Source organism: Huiozyma naganishii, chromosome 6, assembly GCF_000348985.1.
Source record: "Huiozyma naganishii CBS 8797 chromosome 6, complete genome".
In the NCBI taxonomy this organism is placed as follows: domain Eukaryota; kingdom Fungi; phylum Ascomycota; class Saccharomycetes; order Saccharomycetales; family Saccharomycetaceae; genus Huiozyma; species Huiozyma naganishii.
Window position 1 is genome coordinate 182,515 of NC_035927.1, and position 19,645 is coordinate 202,159.

Here is a 19,645-nt window from a genome sequence, read left to right on the forward strand (position 1 = left end):
TGTGTGTAATATTATATAAACAGCGTATTAAGTAGAATAAAACTTCTTTTCTACAAGAACAACCGGTGTGTCTATTTACCTTTAAACCGGTTAGCATTAAACCTTCTGGGGAACCCGAAAGTAGCTCTGATTTCATCCCAATATAGATATCGAAATGCCTTAAATTTATGCCACGAAGTTGGCCTATAAAGAAGGTCGGACTCTTGCTTTTCGAACTCCATGGTGGCATTATCCCTAATGCCATTAACTCTTCTGTATATCCTTCTAACAAACCGATGAAAGGCAGGGCTATCCAATAACTTAAAATACAACCATTCCTGTAATGTTCTGGGAGCCCGTCTCATACAATTATAGTACAACTGGACTGTAATACACACTATTTGGTGGATTCCTTTCTCAATTTTAACACTGTCCCAGGCATTAAAACTGGAAACTGACTACACACTGAACAAAAAATTATAAAAAAAAAAGAGCAAAAAGAAGAAACACGATACTGCGGACGGTGGTATCATAGAGGGTTCTCGGAAAAGAGGGTGTATTTCTTTGTCTAGGTGGTGAGTAAGCTAACGGTAGATTATACTCAACAGGAAGTGGCGTATTAAGATTGTCAGAAGAAATTGACAGCATTGTACATCTTTTTTTGGGTGGGATTTAACAGCACTTACAGAAAGGAGCACGCAGAAAGTCACTGGCCAATATGATTAACGACGCCCAACTGAACTCGCTGGTCATTTTCTCAGGACTTGTCATGGTTACGCTGATTGTGATATATCATGCCATTGGTTCGACGTTCGATAAATTGAAGTAAAAAGGGTGAGACAGATATCTTGCAGCAATTTTGCCTCGCATTGGACATATAATACGGCTCTTATATATGTTTTCTATAGTGATACATTGATAGTTTGTAAAGTTTTACGTTTTAACGTTACATGGAGTAGGCCTTCTAGGGTTGTACGGAATCCTTATGCATGCTTTTATTGATTATTTTATAGTTTGAACATTCTCGTTTTTAATAAAAGGTAAAAATTAACAAGATAACGCTTCATCCAATACAAAAATATGAAAGAAACGGTATCCCAAGTCCGATCATACGAGCCATTGCGAACTTGATTGCGTATACAACACACAGTTGAAGGGTATGTATACTTATTCCATGTTGTCAAACTACTCAAGATTTTTTGGGAAATACCGGTATCTTTACCGGAGCGATGAATGCAAAGAAAGGTGTAAAATTAAGTCTGTAAACAGGTATATAGGGATCAACAGTTTCAGTTAACAGAAGGATTGTATTTTATTACACAAATACTTTACTACAGACATCCCTAACCCTCACCATAAAACCAACGCATTTGTGTTGGGGAAGAAGTGAATGATAAATTACATATTATTATAGACGCAAAACCATAGCTGGGTCGAGAAAATTCGCCTGCAAACAACGGTGACCCAAGTACACTCTCCACCAGGACAAACTAACTGGAGAGCTTGTAAAACTACCAAAGTATCACTTCTTAACGTTCTGGTAACAGCATTTTCCACTATACAGCCGGTTTTCCTTTTCTTTAAAAACTTAGCCGCTGAAACTGAAAGGGAATCACTTTAACGCGTTCAAGAATAAAAGTGGAAAGTACTGTGTCATCTACAAGACTGTGGACCAAGTCAGTTAAGAGAACTGGTCAGCCACATGCAATGAATCCTTTACAGCCGCTGAATACAAACGTTTTTGATTGCGCCAATCGTGAACAGACGCCCCTCATAAAGAAACAAGATGCTCACACCAAACAGGTAACGAAAGAGAGCATTCTCAACGTATTGGAACATTTGCAGTTGAGAGAAGCGACAGTACTACAAAATCTTGAAAGTGCTGGCACAATAAGCCCGAAAAGAGTCTGTTTTCTTATCAATGGCTGGAAGCTCAAGGAATACATCTCACAGTACTATTGGTTCTACAAATTGATGTATCGGATCGAAAGAACTGGGTACATGGAATATGAGGTAACTTGTCTCCATACTGATCTCTTATTAGGGTTGATTACCGAGTGTGGGTTTCTAACGCTGAAGTTACAGAACCCTGTCCGCGAATCAGATTTTGCAACTCGGTCGACCAGTTACATTTCCACAGACGGCTACTCTTTAGTGTTGCTCAACAATGCACGTCGAGTGCTTATCGACGATTTCAGGAAGCACATGCATATGATACTGTGGTGTGGGAAGAACGGGCACTACAAGAGACCAAACACAATCACCACCACTCCGCCAAATATTGTTATCCCTCCGATAACAGTTAAATGCGGCATCGACCGTTCGGACCGGTTGATGCCACTGGAATACCGACGGCTCGTCAGCAGCATTGAGACCGTCGAACTACAACTAACTAAGCCCAGCGTGACCTACCTGATAGGCCCGCAGGGACAGCGGATCGAGGAGATCAGGGCCGCTTCGGGCGCCACGATTAAAGTGTGCCCGCTGGCCCATCGGCTGTCAAATGCCCAGCTGTCCCAAAGCACCCACAACAAGCAGCAGGTCAGCATCACAGGCACACACTTCAACGTCACAAAAGCCGTCACAATGATCGAGCTCGAACTGCTAGCCTCATCCCGCCCGGTCTAGTCATCGCCCACTAAGAGTGTGCATGCACATCACGTGACTACAAAACAGACGCGTTACCGTAAAAGGTAAAAACCAAGAAAAAAGTAAACGGTTTTTGGAATATCTATTTCGAACGTAATTTCTACGGAACCGACGAACTTAAAAAAATTTTCTAGTGTAATTTTTTCTTTTTTTTCTTTCTTGCTTCCTTTCTTTGTTTTATAAAGACATCATCGCTGTTGGAAACTTTGACCAGTGGAATTCCTTTTGATTCTTACTCCATTTACTTCTGTTGCTTCCTTTTAAGAACCACGTCCAGACTACAACTCCACAACTACCAAAATTAAAAATGGCTGAAGGTGTTTTCCAAGGTGCTATCGGTATCGATTTGGGTACAACATACTCTTGTGTTGCTACCTACGAATCCTCTGTTGAAATTATTGCCAACGAGCAAGGTAACAGAGTCACCCCATCTTTCGTTGCCTTCACCCCAGAGGAGAGATTGATCGGTGATGCCGCCAAGAACCAAGCCGCTTTGAACCCAAAGAACACTGTCTTTGATGCCAAGCGTTTGATCGGTAGAGCCTTCGACGACGAGTCTGTCCAATCCGACATGAAGACCTGGCCATTCAAGGTCATCAACGTTGACGGTAACCCAGTTATCGAAGTTGAGTACTTGGGTGAAACCAAGACTTTCTCCCCACAGGAAGTCTCCGCCATGGTTTTGGGTAAGATGAAGGAGATTGCCGAAGCCAAGATTGGTAAGAAGGTCGAAAAGGCTGTCATCACTGTCCCAGCTTACTTTAACGACGCCCAGAGACAAGCTACCAAGGATGCTGGTGCCATTTCTGGTTTGAACGTTTTGAGAATTATCAACGAACCTACCGCCGCTGCTATTGCCTACGGTTTGGGTGCTGGTAAGTCCGACAAGGAAAGACACGTCATGATTTTCGATTTGGGTGGTGGTACTTTCGATGTCTCTCTATTGCATATTGCTGGTGGTGTTTACACTGTTAAGTCCACCTCCGGTAACACCCATTTGGGTGGTCAAGATTTCGACACCAACTTGTTGGAGCACTTCAAGACCGAATTCAAGAAGAAGACTGGTTCCGACATTTCCGGTGACGCCAGAGCTTTGAGAAGATTGAGAACCGCCGCCGAAAGAGCGAAGAGAACTTTGTCTTCTGTCACTCAAACCACCGTTGAGGTCGACTCTTTGTTCGATGGTGAAGACTTTGAATCTTCTTTGACTAGAGCCAGATTCGAAGACTTGAACGCTGCTTTGTTCAAATCTACTTTGGAACCGGTTGAACAAGTCTTGAAGGACGCTAAGATTTCCAAGTCTCAAATTGACGAGGTTGTCTTGGTCGGTGGTTCCACCAGAATTCCAAAGGTCCAAAAGCTATTGTCTGACTTCTTCGACGGTAAGCAATTGGAAAAATCCATTAACCCAGATGAAGCCGTTGCTTACGGTGCCGCCGTTCAAGGTGCTATCTTGACTGGTCAATCCACTTCCGACGAAACCAAGGACTTGTTGTTGCTAGATGTTGCTCCATTGTCCCTAGGTGTTGGTATGCAAGGTGACATCTTCGGTATTGTTGTGCCAAGAAACACCACTGTTCCAACCATCAAGAGAAGAACTTTCACCACCGTCGGTGACAACCAAACCACTGTCACTTTCCCAGTTTACCAAGGTGAGCGTGTCAACTGTAAAGAGAACACTTTGCTTGGTGAGTTCGACTTGAAGAACATCCCAATGATGCCAGCTGGTGAACCAGTCTTGGAAGCAATCTTCGAAGTCGATGCCAACGGTATCTTGAAGGTCACTGCTGTCGAAAAGTCCACTGGTAAGTCCGCCAACATTACCATCTCCAACGCTGTTGGTAGATTGTCCTCTGACGAAATAGAGAAGATGGTCAACCAAGCTGAAGAGTTCAAGGCCGCTGACGAAGCCTTCGCCAAGAAGCACGAAGCCAGACAAAGATTGGAATCCTACGTTTCCTCCATCGAGCAAAACGTCACTGACCCAGTCCTATCTGCCAAGATGAAGAGAGGTGCCAAGAGCAAGATCGAAGCCGCTTTGTCCGATGCCATGGCTGCTTTGAGTGTCGAAGACGCCTCCACCGACGATTTGAGAAAGGCTGAAGTCGGCTTGAAGAGAGTTGTGACCAAGGCCATGGCCACCCGTTAAGTTTAAAAATTCCTCGTTACCACATTATGATTAAAATATTACATTTTTTTATTATCATGTCAACACGAATCGTTTAAACTTTGTTCATATTAAAAATAAGTTAGGAATTTTCGAAAGTTATGATAGATTCTCTCTGCCGGTGAAGAACTCGCGAAGGCGTGTCTTAGTTTTATAGCTTTTATGTATCTTAGATTAATCACATTGCAAAAATACAATGTAGCAGTACCATGTCTCAGATTTCAAGCTTGTTTCAATCGACCTTACTAAGAGACTGGAATCTCTACAAAGACCAGAACGTAATTTGTCTCCGTAGTACAGTCGATAGAACTGGACACAGCGTAACCCCCCAGTAGTTTCTTCTTTGCAGCAGGATTCTCCGGCTCGTATTTCGCGGTCGTTCTAATTATAACGCCGCTCTTGGTCCTTCTTCGCCTCGAGGATAACGTGGCTTGACTTTCGAGGACTGTAAAAGATGTGGGTGTAAAGTGGACACGGGTTATGGATCGGAAAGGGGGAAGGGGCTGTGGGCAGGGCATGTCTTGTATTTAAGATGTAGAGGTCGGTGTGTACACTTTCTTGAGATGTAGCTTAGAGGCTCCGTTAGACACTGAGCAAAGCGTTTACAATGTCTGCACAAGATTTCTATAATGAGGGGTCTGATGACCGCGGGTTTGGGAACAACCAATCTTACAACCGCAACAACGAGGAGCAGTTCCGCGGGGAGGGAAATGATCGAGGTAGAGGTATAGTAGGTGACGTGGTGGGCGGTGCTGGCGGGTACTATGTAGGCTCGCATTTGAGCAAGAAACATCCACACTTGGGGGATATTGGGTGCCATAGGGGGTAGTATCGTGGGCCATGAAGTCTCTGAAAAGATTGGGAATGAGCACCATCACCATAACCACCACCACCAACAACAACAACCACAGTATAACCAGTATGAGCAAGGTTATAATAGACCTGCGTACCCAGATCAGAACCGGAGAGATGAGCAGTTTGGCAACGGTAACTACAATAGAAGGGACGAGCAATTTGATAACAACAATTACAATAGAAGGGACGAACAGTTCGATAACAGAAGAGACGATGGGTACAATAGGTTCGGCAACGGCAATAACTACGGCAGGCCAGAGGGAGGACCAGGGTTCCAAGGCGACCGTTTCGACAACAACGGGCCGGACCGTCAATTCGGCGGTGATGGCGGACAAAACTACTACGGCAACCCTTCTAACAACCAGGACAACTACGGAGATCGCAACTGGTAACTGCAACAGCTGTAAGCCCCCTTCATATATATCTATATACTTTGTAAACGTGATTATTGTACCTTATGATGAGATAATCCGATGACTTCGAGAATTTTTTCATACATTAAAATTCGTGAAAAATTTCTCGAGGTTGCGATGAGATGAGGGTCTGTCGTGCAGGACTTGTGAAGGTGCAGTTAGCTCAAAAAGGTGGCTTGTTTGTACGGAACAGTAATTAGGTTTTTCTTTTTTGCAAGTGAGAGTGAGGCAGCATGAAATTAGATACCTCGCATATGCGGTACTTGACGAATGAGGACTTCCAAGTCCTCTCCGCTGTGGAACGCGGGTCTATAAACCACGAGGTCGTTCCAACGTCGTTGATCCACCAGCTGTCCGGCTTGAGATCGCTGTCTGGGACGAACAGGTCGATTGGTGACCTGGCGAAGCTAAAGCTGGTCTCGAAATTGAGGAACGCGAAGTATGACGGGTACAGGTTGACATACAACGGTATCGACTATATGGCACTGAAGACCATGCTGAATAGGGACAGTTTATACTCCGTGGGGAACACCATCGGTGTCGGGAAGGAATCTGACATTTACAAAGTAAGTGACAAGAACGGTGTAGAAAAAGTTATGAAAATTCACAGGCTGGGGAGAACCTCTTTCCACACGGTGCGGAACAACAGAGACTACTTGCGGAAAAATTCAAAGAATGGTGCAAACTGGATGTTTCTGTCCAAACTGGCTGCCGCCAAGGAATACCAATTCATGAGTTTGCTCCACTCAAGGGGGTTCAGAGTTCCCGAACCCTTTGATCACTCTCGTCACATCATCATCATGGAATTGATCAAAGGATTCCCCATGACCAGATTGCGGAAACATCAAAACGTCCCCAAACTGTACTCAGATCTGATGAAGTTTATCTTAGAACTTGGGAACAGTGGGCTTATCCACTGTGACTTCAACGAATTTAATATAATGATCAAGGATAAACTTGACGGGAGTGACCCCAATGACACTGGATTTATCGTAATTGATTTTCCACAGTGTATCTCTATTCAACACCAAGATGCATCTTTCTATTTCCAAAGAGACGTTGATTGTATCCGTCGTTTCTTCAAAAAGAAAATGAAATACGAGCCAAAGACTGATTCAACTTTACTAGATACTGATGGGTTTGGCGACGGCTACAAATATCCGTACCCTGATTTTGAAAGAGACGTTAAGAGACAGGATAACTTGGACGAACTGCTACAGGCATCCGGGTACACTAAGAAACATCCAGGCGACAGAGATCTAGAAGATGCGGTTCAAGGTATGAGAGATGCCGAGTACCACTCGAGTGACGAAGAAGAGGACGCCGAAATACCAGAAGGATATGATAGCGATGCTGACGAGTATTATGACTCTGAAGAATACGACAACGAAGACTCTGAGGAGGAAAGTGACGAAGGTGCCGAAGAAGAAGAGAATGAAAGAATCATCGAAGCGCTATCAACAGGTGTAGGAAATCTCAAAATGGACAGCTTAGGGAACTACATATTAGAAGATGATTAAGAAGTTGTATAATATTTTTGTATTTTATTAAAGTACGTATTGTCGTCTAGAAATACGAGTGCACTTGAAATATCAATCTCACTAGGAATCAGCGCTCCATTTTTTAGTTCAACGTGACAATTAATATTCGACACCGGAATTATCCTCATCGTCATCATCGTCTACTTCTATCGGAATGTCTACAAAATGGGGCACTTCACGTTTTGGTGCCGGCACATCTTTGTGATTATTGACAACACTGGTTTTCAATCTTTGTGGTAGTTGCTCCTGCTTAACCTCCTCCTTTAAATCTATACCGTTGTTTTTGTCTTCCTCTTCTTCCTCGCTATCGTTGTCTTCACTGTCACCTTCACTTTCACTTTCACTGCCACTACCATCGGACAAATCACTTCCCCCTTCAAAGTTGGCGTCGTCTTCTTCATCGTCTGAGTCAATGGGGACATTATTTATATTGGTTCCCTCGCCCATTTGGATTGCAGCTTCCCGTAAAGCAGAAGGTGTTTCTGTACCATCTCCATCCGTTGCTGTTTTCTTCTTCGACTTATATTTCAATTCTTCGCTCATAGACTTATCCTCCACTTGCTTTCTCTTGACATATTCATCAATCTTCCCGTATTCGCTTTGATCAATCATGGAAAACTCGTACTTGCCACCTTCCTTTGTCATCAATGTCATATCAAACGTCAATCTTGTAATCGAGGAGTACGTGATCGATTCAATGTCCTTTGAATTAAATAACAGAATCGGTTTCTTGAACCCAAATATGACGAGATCTGGAAGGAAGTACAAAGTGCCCTCTTTTGTACCTCTGTGGCACTCAAGGTGGAAGGAATGCAGATCTGTTGCTGTGTTGTTGCTGAACGGATCGGCAATTCTGAAACCTGTCAAAATAGCCTGTTTTCTCATGTACTCTACGCACTTATTGAAGTCCGTAATAGATTGCTCCAGCAATGCGGAGTCATGGAACTGTTGTAATACAGCAGCTTTGTTGAGAGCAAGCAATATTGGCTCCGAGTACTTGGATTTCTCGCTACTGCGATACTTGATGAAAAGATACACAATATTGGACTTTTCTGGGACCGGTAAAAACACGGCCAATTCAATGGCCCCCCCCAGTCCCTCTATGTAAAATTCAACCAGATCGTTCCTTCGTAAGGACAAACTCGGCCTCCGATCTCTTTGGGAAAGGTGTAAGACAAAATTCAGTTTTTTCCTCAATGGTGAGAGTACCGATACGTCGTTGAGTTGGAAGATAACATCTGAGTCTGGTATACCATCAGCACCTGCCACCCCATTTTCCCCACTCCCGTTATCCAGCTTCCGTCTCTTAAGATCCTGCTCAACGACGCCTCTTGATTTACCAAACGTGTATAGCTCCTCAAATATCGACAAAGAATCCGGTAGCACTGTGGTGATTTTCGTGATTTTGGCACTTAATGCCTCGGGCAACTCACCTAAAAATGACCCCATGATCGTGACAGTCCTTGTACAACTAATGAGACTTTTGCTTTCTCTATCAACCAAATTTAGATGCTTTGAAGCAAACTGCAATTATTCCAGTTCTTGTTTCTTGCAGCCTTCGATCAAAGATTTCGTGCGAAACTGTGCAGGTTATACCCAGTCTCTGGAATGCATATCCCCTCTAACTACAGTCTGTGGGAGTCCCCAGTACAGCAGTTACAGACTCAAAGTTCTCACCACCAGTTTATTTTTCGGTCTCGTTGTTTCCCCAAAGCCGCACGGCGCTAGCATACCAGGTTACAGAGTGGAATTAGGTAACCCCAGAACCTTGCCTCTCCAGAGACAGGACTTGATATAAAAGGGCTGGACGGGTGTTGCGTTGACCAAGGGACCCCACCCCCGTTCAGTACTTTACCAGCAGTTACAACTTGTTTGGAAAGTATTTGCAACAATGGTCAACTTTTTGGATTCGACCTTTATCAAGGAAAGTTCTTGGAAACCCGACCTGTTTAAGGGTAAAGTTGTCTTCGTGACCGGTGGCTCCGGGACAATATGCCGCGTTCAAGTGGAGGCTATGGTTCTACTGGGTTGCAAGGCGGCTATTGTGGGCAGGGACAATGACAAGCTGGAAAAATGTAGGGAAGAGATTTGCGAGCTTGTTCCCGACCGCGAGGATGTATGTTTGGCGATTTCAAATATCGATGTTAGAGAGTTTTCCCAATTGGAACATGCGGCAAAGGAAACGGTCGACAAATGGGGGAGAATTGACTATGTTATTGCCGGTGCAGCCGGGAATTTCATTTGTGATTTCGCTAATTTGAGCCCCAACGCCTTCAAATCTGTCGTGAGTATTGATCTACTAGGTTCCTTCAACACGGCTAAGGCAACTCTGCCTTACTTGCTCAAGACAAAGGGGGCCATCATCTTTGTGTCTGCTACGTTCCATTACTATGGAGTCCCCTTCCAAGGCCCAGTCGGGGCTGCAAAGGCAGGGATTGACGCCTTGTCCAATAATCTTGCTGTGGAATTGGGCCCCTTTGGTGTTAGATCGAACTGCATTGCTCCGGGGGCCATCAGAGATACAGAAGGGTTTAGCAGATTATCTAACCCTCAGTACGTCAAGGACCTGACGGAAAAGATACCACTACAACGACTTGGGACTAAAAGAGATATTGCAGAGACAACTGTATTTTTGTTCTCTCCAGCTGCGTCTTACGTCAACGGGGACATTATCGTAGTCGATGGTGGTATGTGGCATACAGGTACACTTTTCGCGGAAAAGATGTATCCGGGACAAATTGTAAAGAACATGGAGAAATACAAGGACAAAGCCAAGTTATAACTTCTCTATTTTGCACTTTTGCTATTGGATTGTACCAATTTTGAACAAGATGAACTGTTACAAGTATACATACATCATTTTGTTATTACTATTATTAATATGACCTTTATGTATGTTAATGCTGTTTGGGTGAGAGAGCTCTAGTTCCAACCTGTTGGAACTAGAAGAGGTTGAATGGTGTGAATATTACGTCATTTCTGCCGTGAACGAATCGTATTCTGCTGATCGCCTTCTTTTATTCTGACCAGCATTTGCCTCATGATCTGTCGAATCCATCGATATATCCTCCATATTTACGGTATCCTCTTCATCGTTAAATGGCGGCAATCCGTTTGTGTTCGAACTGTTTTTGTTGTTTTCTAAATTGCTGAGTCGTTCGTCGACGTCTAACAAATCTTTCAAAAACAGCACATCTTTGTACCCTGAAAACACTTTGAAAAACCTGTTTACCAGGTACTTGTTGAGGATGACAAAATTTGACTTCTTAATTTGATTTGTAGACCTTTTTATAGGGCTTGGAGAGTTGTTGTCTAGCCCTAATGTCGGTATACAATGATTGGAGATGATTTTGCAGAAATCCTGGATACAGGATACTGTCAAATTATCTTTCTTTATGTTTTCCTCCAGGAGAATGAAGATCGGGTCGTATACGTCGCTGGATATCATGTATCGATGGTAGTAATTGTCGTTCAGGCACATTATGTTTTTGAACGTCCGCAGCGCCGTGAGTCGCAACTGTGGAATATGGTTCATCTCCATCAGTTTGCTTACAGATTTCAGGATCCCTTTTTCGAGAATAAAAGTCCTCGACATCATTCTGTTGTGTTCCGTACAGATAAATGAAACCATTTTGACAAGGTGTATCAAAAGTTGTTCATCTGTGTTTGCGGTTGTCGTTGTAGCACCGTTTTTCATATCTATGAGTGGGGAGAACAGTATTGGTGCGATTTGTTCGTAAAAATTGGAGAAATATCGTTTCAACTGAAGGTCTGTTAGATCTGGGTTTGTCACGTCAGATTTGTAATCCGCTGGCGTAGCAAATCCAGGATCGTCGTCTGGTCCCATTCCAAAGTTGAACTTATTCAGCATATGACTGTTATCGTAGCCTCGCTCAGCACCTTCCAGACATCCGTCTGGGTGAAGCAGCGTGGTGAGTGCTTGGACTACTTGCCCCCTCAACCCTGGAGATTTATCTGTCAGCAGAATAGTCGTTAGTACGGCCAGCAATTTCATGTCTTCCGTTTCTTCCCCACTGGAATTCCCCGAGGATGCAAGCTTGTCATTTTTCATGTCGACAGCGTCGTCCTCTTGCGACAGTTTCTCGTGTTGTACGTTTTGGATCAATAGAAGATCGTGTTCGATGATGGCTATAATCATGTCTGTCGCGAGGATCCGTGTGTTGCTGTCCGTCTCCATTTTAAATGCGTAGTAGAGGACGTTAAACAAACCTTTAGTCACAAGTGCCTTGTAAAAATTCGTCTTTTCCATTGGGTCCAAATTTTTAGACATCTGTACGCATTGGTGTAGCAGTTTGATCCCATCTTTTTTCTTTTCTGCCAAATCATCCAATTCTGCGTTCTCTTTGACGTTCTCTGGGTTGTACAATGCCATTATTCGGTCCAAAAAGGAGTCTCTCTGGAGGAACGACATGATGCAGGTTTCCAAGTCCAGTAGAATGTCCATTATCAAGTTGAGGTTATGATCGTCCAAGAATCTGACGAGTACAACGTCTTTCAGGAACTGCAGCCTGAAGCATTTCTTGACGAGTTCTTTCAACTCTGCGTTCTTCAGGGGCAAAACCTCTTTAAAGATGGGTCCGCTTGTCATAAGGTAATGTCTGTGGTTTGCCTTCATTGTGGGGAATTCCGTGTCGTATTCTAGTATCCCAATAATGCCCATCACGTGCGAATCATCGACCATAAGTTCTAAGATATCCCTATTGCTGTACAGGATGAGTGTTTTCACTATGCTGCTCAACAGGAGAAGCACTTTCAACTGCTTGTTTTCCTCTGCTTTGTTGAACAAGTTGATTAGCAGGTCTATGTAGCTAGATTGGAGCAAGAACTCTATCGTTTCGTTTTTCAGGTACTCATATGCGGTGTTCTCGTTCAAAGCTTTCAGGGACTCCATGAGTGTTGCCGTATCTTGTTCCTTCTCGACGGAGGGTAGGGACACTGGTCCTGCAATAATCTCATGAACAGATCCAGTACCGTTATTGCTCGCGCGCACAGCGACAAGCGAGATGTTATTCGCGACGTGCCGTTGCACTTGCACAATGAATCCGCACAGTGTGTCGCACCCCACACTCTCCTCAAAGCTGAGCGCTATATCGTGACCATCGACGTCCTTCCACACAATGAGTGTCTCCTCCTGCCGCTGGTATTCGATATTACCCTCCAGTTTCGACCGCAAAAGCGTCTCTGCTGGGCATTCCTCGTTGTTCACCACCAAAAAGGCACACTTTCCGGTCTCTGCACTGGGCTCACCACCACTACCAGACTCCCCTTCACCAGCTTCACTTTCACCAGACGGCTCATCTTTTCGCAACTCCTCGATCTCCCCAGTACAAAACCCGGTCCCCGTATCTTTCCACTCGTTATTCTCCAGCACATACACTTTAACGCGCTTCGGTTCTGTATCGCAGCAAATCGACGCGCCCTTCGCGTCTGCCTCGGAGTTTTCACCACCACCCTGTCTCATCCCAGCGCGCTCCTCTCGCGTCTCAGCAGCGGTTCCTGGAAACATCCCACCCGCTCTGCTCTTCTTACACGTCTATGAAAACAGCCCGAATGCAAAGAAACGCAGAACCGTCAAAACAAATCAATAACAGGGGGAAAGACAGCACAGTAAGCACAGTAGACGCACTCACCCTCTCACAAAAACCCTTCGAGATGGCGTGGGTGCCACAGGTGATGTCCTCATGCACTTGCAACAGTAAACAATCACGAACTTCACGTATTTTTCTTGCAATAAGAAAAATTTTCCAGTCGCGAATTTTGAGGCGTTACACACGATACGTAGAGATGATCACATCAGTTTTGGGTCTTGTTTGGCTTCCCATTGGGTTGCTCACAGCTTCAGGATCTGGTTGACGCCCTTGTAATCGAATTGCTCGAATCCGTGCTGCTGGGCAAACTCTTGCGGGATGAATCTCCCCCCCACGTAGTGGACCGTCTTAGCAGGGTCGATGTGGTTCGTGCACGGTTTGGGTGCTGTCAGGGACACGAAGACCTTCGGGGTAAGGTGAGGTTTTTCGACGGGACCCGCGTCGACGTCCCATCCTGTCGGGATGTCTACCGCGACAATGGGGACGGATTCTTGCACGGCGTGCAATCTCTTGATAATCTCTGCGAAGGGTTCCCGCATGGGTGGCTTGAAGGAGAATCCGAAAATAGCGTCCACAACGCACAAGGTCCGGTCCGGGTTCAAGTACTGTGTCCAGTTTTCCGTCTCGGACAGCACGGGCACGTTGAAGAAGTCCAGCTGTTTTACAAGCTGCCCGTAGAACTCGGTCCGGCTGCTCCGCTTAGGGTAGTACACCACTGGGTCGTACCCAAACAACTTTAAGTGTCTTGCGCAGACGAGCCCATCACCACCGTTGTTTCCTGGACCAGCCACGATCAACACACCTTTCCTCGTTGCAGCGGGGGGGAATTCCCGCTGCACGGCCTCCGCGACGCTCAACCCAGCAAGCTCCATCAGCTGCTGCAATGTGAACCCGATCTTCGGGCCCATCAGCTCCTGGTCGATCTGCGCAGCCAGCTTTGAAGACACAACTCTCAACGATGACATGTTGCTGCTGTGGTCGTTACTCAGGGTGCTCTGTAAAACAGATTTGCAATATGGCGTCCAACAAAATATCACGCTCAAACGTATAAACAGGGCAATGCAGATCACTACTACTACACAGTTATATACGCGACTACCTCTCCGCGAACTCATCCCTTCACATTTGCAGCAGAATCCTTTCTTCAACCCCTTGTTTGTTACATAATTGTACAATATACAAGAGGTAATCACCAGACACCAAGACTGTTGCTTCTTAAAGTCTCGGAGGGACCGGTAGAAGATAAACCTTTGTGTTACACATCTTGCCTTAATAAACGTTGGCAACTCTATCAATATATATATAGTGGATAATAGATGAAGCGTGGGCCATTAGCGGTCCAGTCACCTCTTAATGTCCGTCATCATGCTCTTGATACAACCCATGTCCTCGATGAGCAGTTTCCGCAGCCAAGAAGTCTCCCTGCTCTCCAACTCGAGCTCTTGTTCCAACTGGCTGATCCTTCGGTCCTTCTCCTTGACCAGCATCTCGCACGATTCTTGTACTTGCGATCGCAGTATCTGCTGTGCGCCAAGGATAGTCGATGCTGTGGTGGATGCGACAGCGGCAGCGGCAGCCGCGGTTGCCGCCTGGCTTATACGCGCCTGAGTCTGGTTATTCTGTTCGTTAGTCATTCGCAGGATCTCCTCAACGGCTTCGTCCTCCAGCGTGTTGATGTCGATGGACCCTAACGATCGCCGCTTCCATAACGCTTGATCTGGGGCACTCCCCATGCCCATGTACCCGCTGGAGGGCATCATGTTGAAGCCAATATTTGAGTGGATCCCACTGTCAATCGCAGTACCGGACGTAGGGCTTGGCGCGTGGCCGTAGTACCCTGACATCGCTTTGTTCATATCAAGGTTTCCACTGTCGTAGGCGACCGTGGTGCCGTCCTCGTCTACAGGGAGGTTCTGTAACTTCTCATTCAGTAGCTCGGGGAATGAGATGGACGTCTTCAGTTGATCACCTTGCTTCGGCACGTTAGATTCTTTTGCCGCCTTGGCGTTCTTCGTGGTACCCTTCCTCACACCACCACTCTTGTTGGACCCTGTTGCTGTGGGCTTCTTCCGCGTGTACTTCTTCTTTGGTTTCTTGGAGGTGGGGGCCGGCGTAGTCACTGGAGGTGCCACGCTCGGAACACTGCTGTTGGGCGTATTGGACGCCGGATTGTTCAGTTTAGAATCTATGCCCGTTGCCGACGGCGTTTGGTTGGTCAACACGCTACTATTATCGTTTGGTGTGTTACTGCTTGAAACAACCCCCCTGTTGTACCCGCTAAGGTTGCCATTGAACTCTTGTAGGGTCTTCCCGTTTGGTATATTGATCATTTTCCCCATCTGGGCGTCATAAATCGCAAAGATACTCGAGGTAACCATCTGCCACAGTTGGTCATCGGCGAGTTCAGTGTCAGATTTGATCTGCCACAACTTGCCGTCCAACTTATGGAAGTACTTTGAGTACGGCGAGAGTGAGCAACTGATGTCCAGTTCCCTCATGATTTGTGCAAACCTGTGATACAGTTCTATTGCGGATTTTGGTACGGTAGACTTTTCGCCAATGCTGCTGCCAGATGTGATCAAGGCAGTGTAGAGTAAGGAAAGCTTGTTGAACAGTGGTGCATTCCAGTTACTGCCGTTTTGTGTAGTGGCTGCATTATTGGACTGCGATGCAAACAGGCTTGATGCCGGGTTGTGGGTAGTAGTATTATTGCTATCTATGCTGCTATTGATTGTACCATCCTGCTGGATGGCGGTTGTCGTTAGCGTGTTGTTATTATCATCGTAAGTATTTTTCGTTATTGTATTCGTTGGAGGGTCTATCGTGAGCGTTGGCGGCGACGCTTGTGCCGTCTGCGGGGAGTTTATTATATTTTGGAAGAGGCCGCTGTTGATAATCGTTTCACTAGACAGAAGGCAATACCCTCTGATGATATAAACGTCCAGTTTGGTTTCATGGTGGAGCACCGCAAACGGGCTCGGCGTATTCACTGCGTCTATTGCTCGTGTCATGGATGCAATATGGGAACTCGTCACGGCGGGCTCGTTTTCATTCGAAAGAAGATTACAATCAATCTCATTCATAAAGTGCTGATCTGGAGTGAAAAGGAAAGGTTGTGTATTGTAAAATAAATCCGGTAAAAGAAAGAAAAACTAATCTCTCTGTGTTGTGCTCTTTTTCAACAGTATAATTGTGTGGTGGAAAAATTTTGATGCGATGCAGGTATCTTGGTAGCTGATGATGTATTTGTTTGCTCAACGGCATCGATTTCTAAATTGTAAGCTCTTCTTCTCTGAGAGCAAGAATTTCACCTTCGAGAAGAAAAAAAATTAAAAAAAAGATTCAAGTGGAGAAATCATAGAATTGTGGGAAGCAGAAAATTTGGGCATCTCATTTCAGGTTTAAGTAGTTCAAGCAAAACTGTTTCGGGGATGATAGCACGTGTATGAAGCTACATGATTCAAATTTACAAGAAGGTAGAGGAATGAAATATGCCGACATGATTCATGTATTGAATTATATAAAGAGTGTAGAAACTTATGGAATAAATGGGTGGTATAACACAGATACCACATAAAACTAGTGAGAAAAGGACAAGGGAATAAATTGATAGGGATAGTAAAAAAAACACAAAGGAAATAAAAATATAACACAACTTTTTACAGTTTTTCAAGTAGATGATATGGATAATGATGGTAATATTAATATTAATAATGAATGCAATCGAAAATATGGAATGCAGGGAGAGAAAAAATGCCGAACAGGTGCGGGTTGGTGGATACAAAGTGTTGTCACGTAGGATTATGTGCTCTTGGTGTATCCAAGTGTGTAGCTATAATTGACGTTGTTTAGCGCGTTCCCTGCTGGAGGTCCTTGATGCTGAATGGAGTTGTTGGGGCTCGTCCCAGTGTTAGTGGGCGTATTTAAGTTGCGTTTGCTGTTGGGGCCCCTAACACCAAGTGGATTCTTGGAAAAGCTCAATCTTATACCGCCTTTGTTGCTGATTGTCGACCTTGGAAGTTTGCTGCCGTACAATTCGGCCAATGCTCTTGTCGCAAAACTGACATCGTCAAACTCAACAAAACACATAGGTCCATGACCGTTGCCGTTACCGTTTTTGTTTCTAAAAGACAGTCTTCTGAATCCCTGTTGAGCGGAAAACAGATGTCTCAATTCTTGTTCAGTGGCGTCAGGTGGCAGATTACCCACATACAACGTATTACAGGGTGGATTTTGGTCAGCAGGGTTCGCTGGAGGTGGGACCTTGGCTAGCAATGATAAGTCCGCCTGTGACATGGTTGACGAGCCTGCGACGTTTGCTGGAGCAACGGATGGATTTGTTGCCGGTTTCATACCACTGCCCATGGACGTTAAATCTATTGGCCCATGGGATACATTATTTGGAGGGGTGGAGGCACCATGGCTCGGGATCGGTCTGTTCCCAGAAGCGGGTAGCTTGTTCTTGTGTGGCGTAACATTTTGAATGTTCGACAAATGGGACTGCGAATTAAAACCTTGACCTGCCCCACCATTCATTTCGTTCACAGCACCTAGCATAGGGTTCATCTGTTGACTGAGGTTCTGGTTCTGTGGCGGCATTTGGTTCATTAATCCATAAGCGTTCATTGAAGATGTGGACCCCGATATTGTATTAGGCATGTTGTTCATCTGCATTGACTGCTGCATGTCCAGATTGGAGAGCGGTGGTTGAATGGTGGAGCCACCTGCAGATGGCAAAAAGAATACGGAGCTTTGTCTTCTCCCCGTTGTTGATGGTGGACCAGACGACCATGGCATCGTCGGCGTGGGAGGTTGTGGTGTGTTGGAGAAAGTGTTGATGCCAGAGGGTCCCCAAATGTTATCGTTGATTTCATCGTTTTCCATCAACAGCAACGACTTGCCTAAATCTCTTGTTTTGAGACCTAAATCTGTCGTTTGCGCGTGGCTCATAGAGGAAGACTTGATTTGGTGCGTCCCTTGTTCCAAGGGCTGGCCGGCCTCCAAAGAGAATGGATCACTGAAGGAGAACCGAGACCGCTGTCCAGATAATTGGGGTCTGGCATTGCTACCTAGGGAATTGCCAGGCAAAGTCTGCTGTTGAGAGTTGGGTCTATCGTACGAGCCCGGCGCAAGCATCGTTTGGAAGGGAATATGTTTCCTGTTAGATTCGTCTATCAGCTCGATGTGACTCTTGAAAGGAAAGCTCGGCCCAAACAGTTCCAGCTTCTCATTTAGTGTATTGGCATACCTCACCGCAAGTGGCAAAGACTCGAATTTTGCTATTATAAACGTCTCGGTATCCAAAATGTCTGTGTTCCCAACGTTTGTTCTCTCCTCATCCTTAGGGTGTAGTTCAACACATAGTATACCTTCCGCCAACGCAAATAGTGCGTAAGGTTCTCTAGCACTGATATCCCTGGGTAACCGGCTTATTTTGAGCGAGTAAGTCGTGGTTGGCAATTCCTGTTGCGAAGCGTTTAACCCCAGCGAGAAGTTGTTCAGCATTGACGAGATATTCGTTTCATTCAAATCCCCGCCCGTGCTATCCGAACTGGTGGTGTCTATTGCGGGCTGTGAATCATGCATGGGCGACGAAGCAGTATGGCTGTGCAGGTCAGGGATATGTTGGTTGTGTGCCGTCGAGAGGTTATCAGAACTGTTCCCAAATGTGTTGTTAGATGTGAAAAATCCGGAACTGTTCGAATTCATCATGTGAGCGAAATGGTAATGGAAATAGTGGCACGTCGATAAACGTTCTTCTTTAATTTTATTTATTTCTGGCCCGTTTTTCCACTTTTTATTATCAATAGGATGTAAAGGATACCCTGTTGACTTATAGCGGATGGATGATATCAATACCTTATCGAAGAAATCAGAAACGCTAACTTTTCTTGAAGAAAATTCAAACGGAATGTATTGGAGGTAATATGACTATTCTGTTTTCTCACTTGACTCACCAGTAGATTCCGCGAGTGGGCGAATGCTATATGCTTTACGAGTAGCAGTAATGAAAATCGTCCTTTTTAAGTGCTCCTCTTATCAAAGAAGGCAAACCTTGTTAATGCTGTACCTGAACGTGTATTTTAAAATAAAGACCGAAAGTTCGCAAATGTTGCTGTTACTTCCGCTATCTGTTTCTGTTTGCTGTGTTCCTCCTTAACAATGGTTAAATACTTCCTTGAACCAGTGACCACCACGTGTTCGGGACTGTGACCAGGGATTCGGACTATAAATGGCCTGCTATACGCGTTATGTACAACTCCTTATCTTTTCATTTGAGGTCCTTGTTCGGTAACTTTTGTTTATTCGCCTGTTCTTTCCTGTTTGTTTGTCCAGGTTTTTTTTTCGCTCCCACAGAAACAGCAAGTACCGGGTAATGTGGAGTTTAAGTTCCGCAGGTGTTCGTATGTAGTGATGGTGATAGATTCCGTA

The 19,645-nt window shown here is 45.1% G+C and overlaps 12 protein-coding genes across 12 annotated transcripts; 6 read left to right on the forward strand and 6 right to left on the reverse strand.

Annotated features, from left to right (window-relative positions):
- Nucleotides 1-71: 71 nt before the first annotated feature.
- Nucleotides 72-344, reverse strand: MRX7 (Mrx7p; the record flags this gene model as incomplete). The annotated part of the gene is made up of 1 exon (XM_022608527.1): nt 72-344. One exon carries the CDS (start codon nt 342-344, stop codon nt 72-74), a length of 273 nt encoding a protein of 90 aa, XP_022465015.1.
- Nucleotides 345-697: 353 nt separating this feature from the next.
- Nucleotides 698-808, forward strand: OST4 (olichyl-diphosphooligosaccharide--protein glycotransferase OST4; the record flags this gene model as incomplete). Its single annotated transcript, XM_022608528.1, has 1 exon — nt 698-808. The coding sequence occupies one exon, from the start codon at nt 698-700 to the stop codon at nt 806-808; it is 111 nt and encodes a 36-aa protein (XP_022465016.1).
- An 878-nt stretch (nt 809-1,686) lies between these two features.
- MER1 (Mer1p) lies at nt 1,687-2,607 on the forward strand (the record flags this gene model as incomplete). The annotated part of the gene is made up of 1 exon (XM_022608530.1): nt 1,687-2,607. The coding sequence occupies one exon, from the start codon at nt 1,687-1,689 to the stop codon at nt 2,605-2,607; it is 921 nt and encodes a 306-aa protein (XP_022465017.1).
- A 328-nt stretch (nt 2,608-2,935) lies between these two features.
- On the forward strand, nt 2,936-4,777 carry SSB2 (Hsp70 family ATPase SSB2; the record flags this gene model as incomplete). The annotated part of the gene is made up of 1 exon (XM_022608531.1): nt 2,936-4,777. One exon carries the CDS (start codon nt 2,936-2,938, stop codon nt 4,775-4,777), a length of 1,842 nt encoding a protein of 613 aa, XP_022465018.1.
- Nucleotides 4,778-5,635: 858 nt separating this feature from the next.
- Nucleotides 5,636-6,127, forward strand: KNAG0F01050 (uncharacterized protein; the record flags this gene model as incomplete). The annotated part of the gene is made up of 1 exon (XM_022608532.1): nt 5,636-6,127. The coding sequence occupies one exon, from the start codon at nt 5,636-5,638 to the stop codon at nt 6,125-6,127; it is 492 nt and encodes a 163-aa protein (XP_022465019.1).
- A 169-nt stretch (nt 6,128-6,296) lies between these two features.
- Nucleotides 6,297-7,583, forward strand: RIO2 (protein kinase RIO2; the record flags this gene model as incomplete). Its single annotated transcript, XM_022608533.1, has 1 exon — nt 6,297-7,583. The coding sequence occupies one exon, from the start codon at nt 6,297-6,299 to the stop codon at nt 7,581-7,583; it is 1,287 nt and encodes a 428-aa protein (XP_022465020.1).
- A 120-nt stretch (nt 7,584-7,703) lies between these two features.
- Nucleotides 7,704-9,053, reverse strand: RTT106 (Rtt106p; the record flags this gene model as incomplete). Its single annotated transcript, XM_022608534.1, has 1 exon — nt 7,704-9,053. The coding sequence occupies one exon, from the start codon at nt 9,051-9,053 to the stop codon at nt 7,704-7,706; it is 1,350 nt and encodes a 449-aa protein (XP_022465021.1).
- A 442-nt stretch (nt 9,054-9,495) lies between these two features.
- Nucleotides 9,496-10,386, forward strand: SPS19 (2,4-dienoyl-CoA reductase (NADPH); the record flags this gene model as incomplete). The annotated part of the gene is made up of 1 exon (XM_022608535.1): nt 9,496-10,386. One exon carries the CDS (start codon nt 9,496-9,498, stop codon nt 10,384-10,386), a length of 891 nt encoding a protein of 296 aa, XP_022465022.1.
- A 186-nt stretch (nt 10,387-10,572) lies between these two features.
- On the reverse strand, nt 10,573-13,131 carry PSY2 (Psy2p; the record flags this gene model as incomplete). Its single annotated transcript, XM_022608536.1, has 1 exon — nt 10,573-13,131. The coding sequence occupies one exon, from the start codon at nt 13,129-13,131 to the stop codon at nt 10,573-10,575; it is 2,559 nt and encodes an 852-aa protein (XP_022465023.1).
- A 324-nt stretch (nt 13,132-13,455) lies between these two features.
- On the reverse strand, nt 13,456-14,328 carry NNR1 (NADHX epimerase; the record flags this gene model as incomplete). The annotated part of the gene is made up of 1 exon (XM_022608537.1): nt 13,456-14,328. One exon carries the CDS (start codon nt 14,326-14,328, stop codon nt 13,456-13,458), a length of 873 nt encoding a protein of 290 aa, XP_022465024.1.
- Nucleotides 14,329-14,556: 228 nt separating this feature from the next.
- Nucleotides 14,557-16,224, reverse strand: GCR2 (Gcr2p; the record flags this gene model as incomplete). The annotated part of the gene is made up of 1 exon (XM_022608538.1): nt 14,557-16,224. The coding sequence occupies one exon, from the start codon at nt 16,222-16,224 to the stop codon at nt 14,557-14,559; it is 1,668 nt and encodes a 555-aa protein (XP_022465025.1).
- A 790-nt stretch (nt 16,225-17,014) lies between these two features.
- On the reverse strand, nt 17,015-18,922 carry WHI3 (mRNA-binding protein WHI3; the record flags this gene model as incomplete). Its single annotated transcript, XM_022608539.1, has 1 exon — nt 17,015-18,922. The coding sequence occupies one exon, from the start codon at nt 18,920-18,922 to the stop codon at nt 17,015-17,017; it is 1,908 nt and encodes a 635-aa protein (XP_022465026.1).
- Nucleotides 18,923-19,645: the final 723 nt, after the last annotated feature.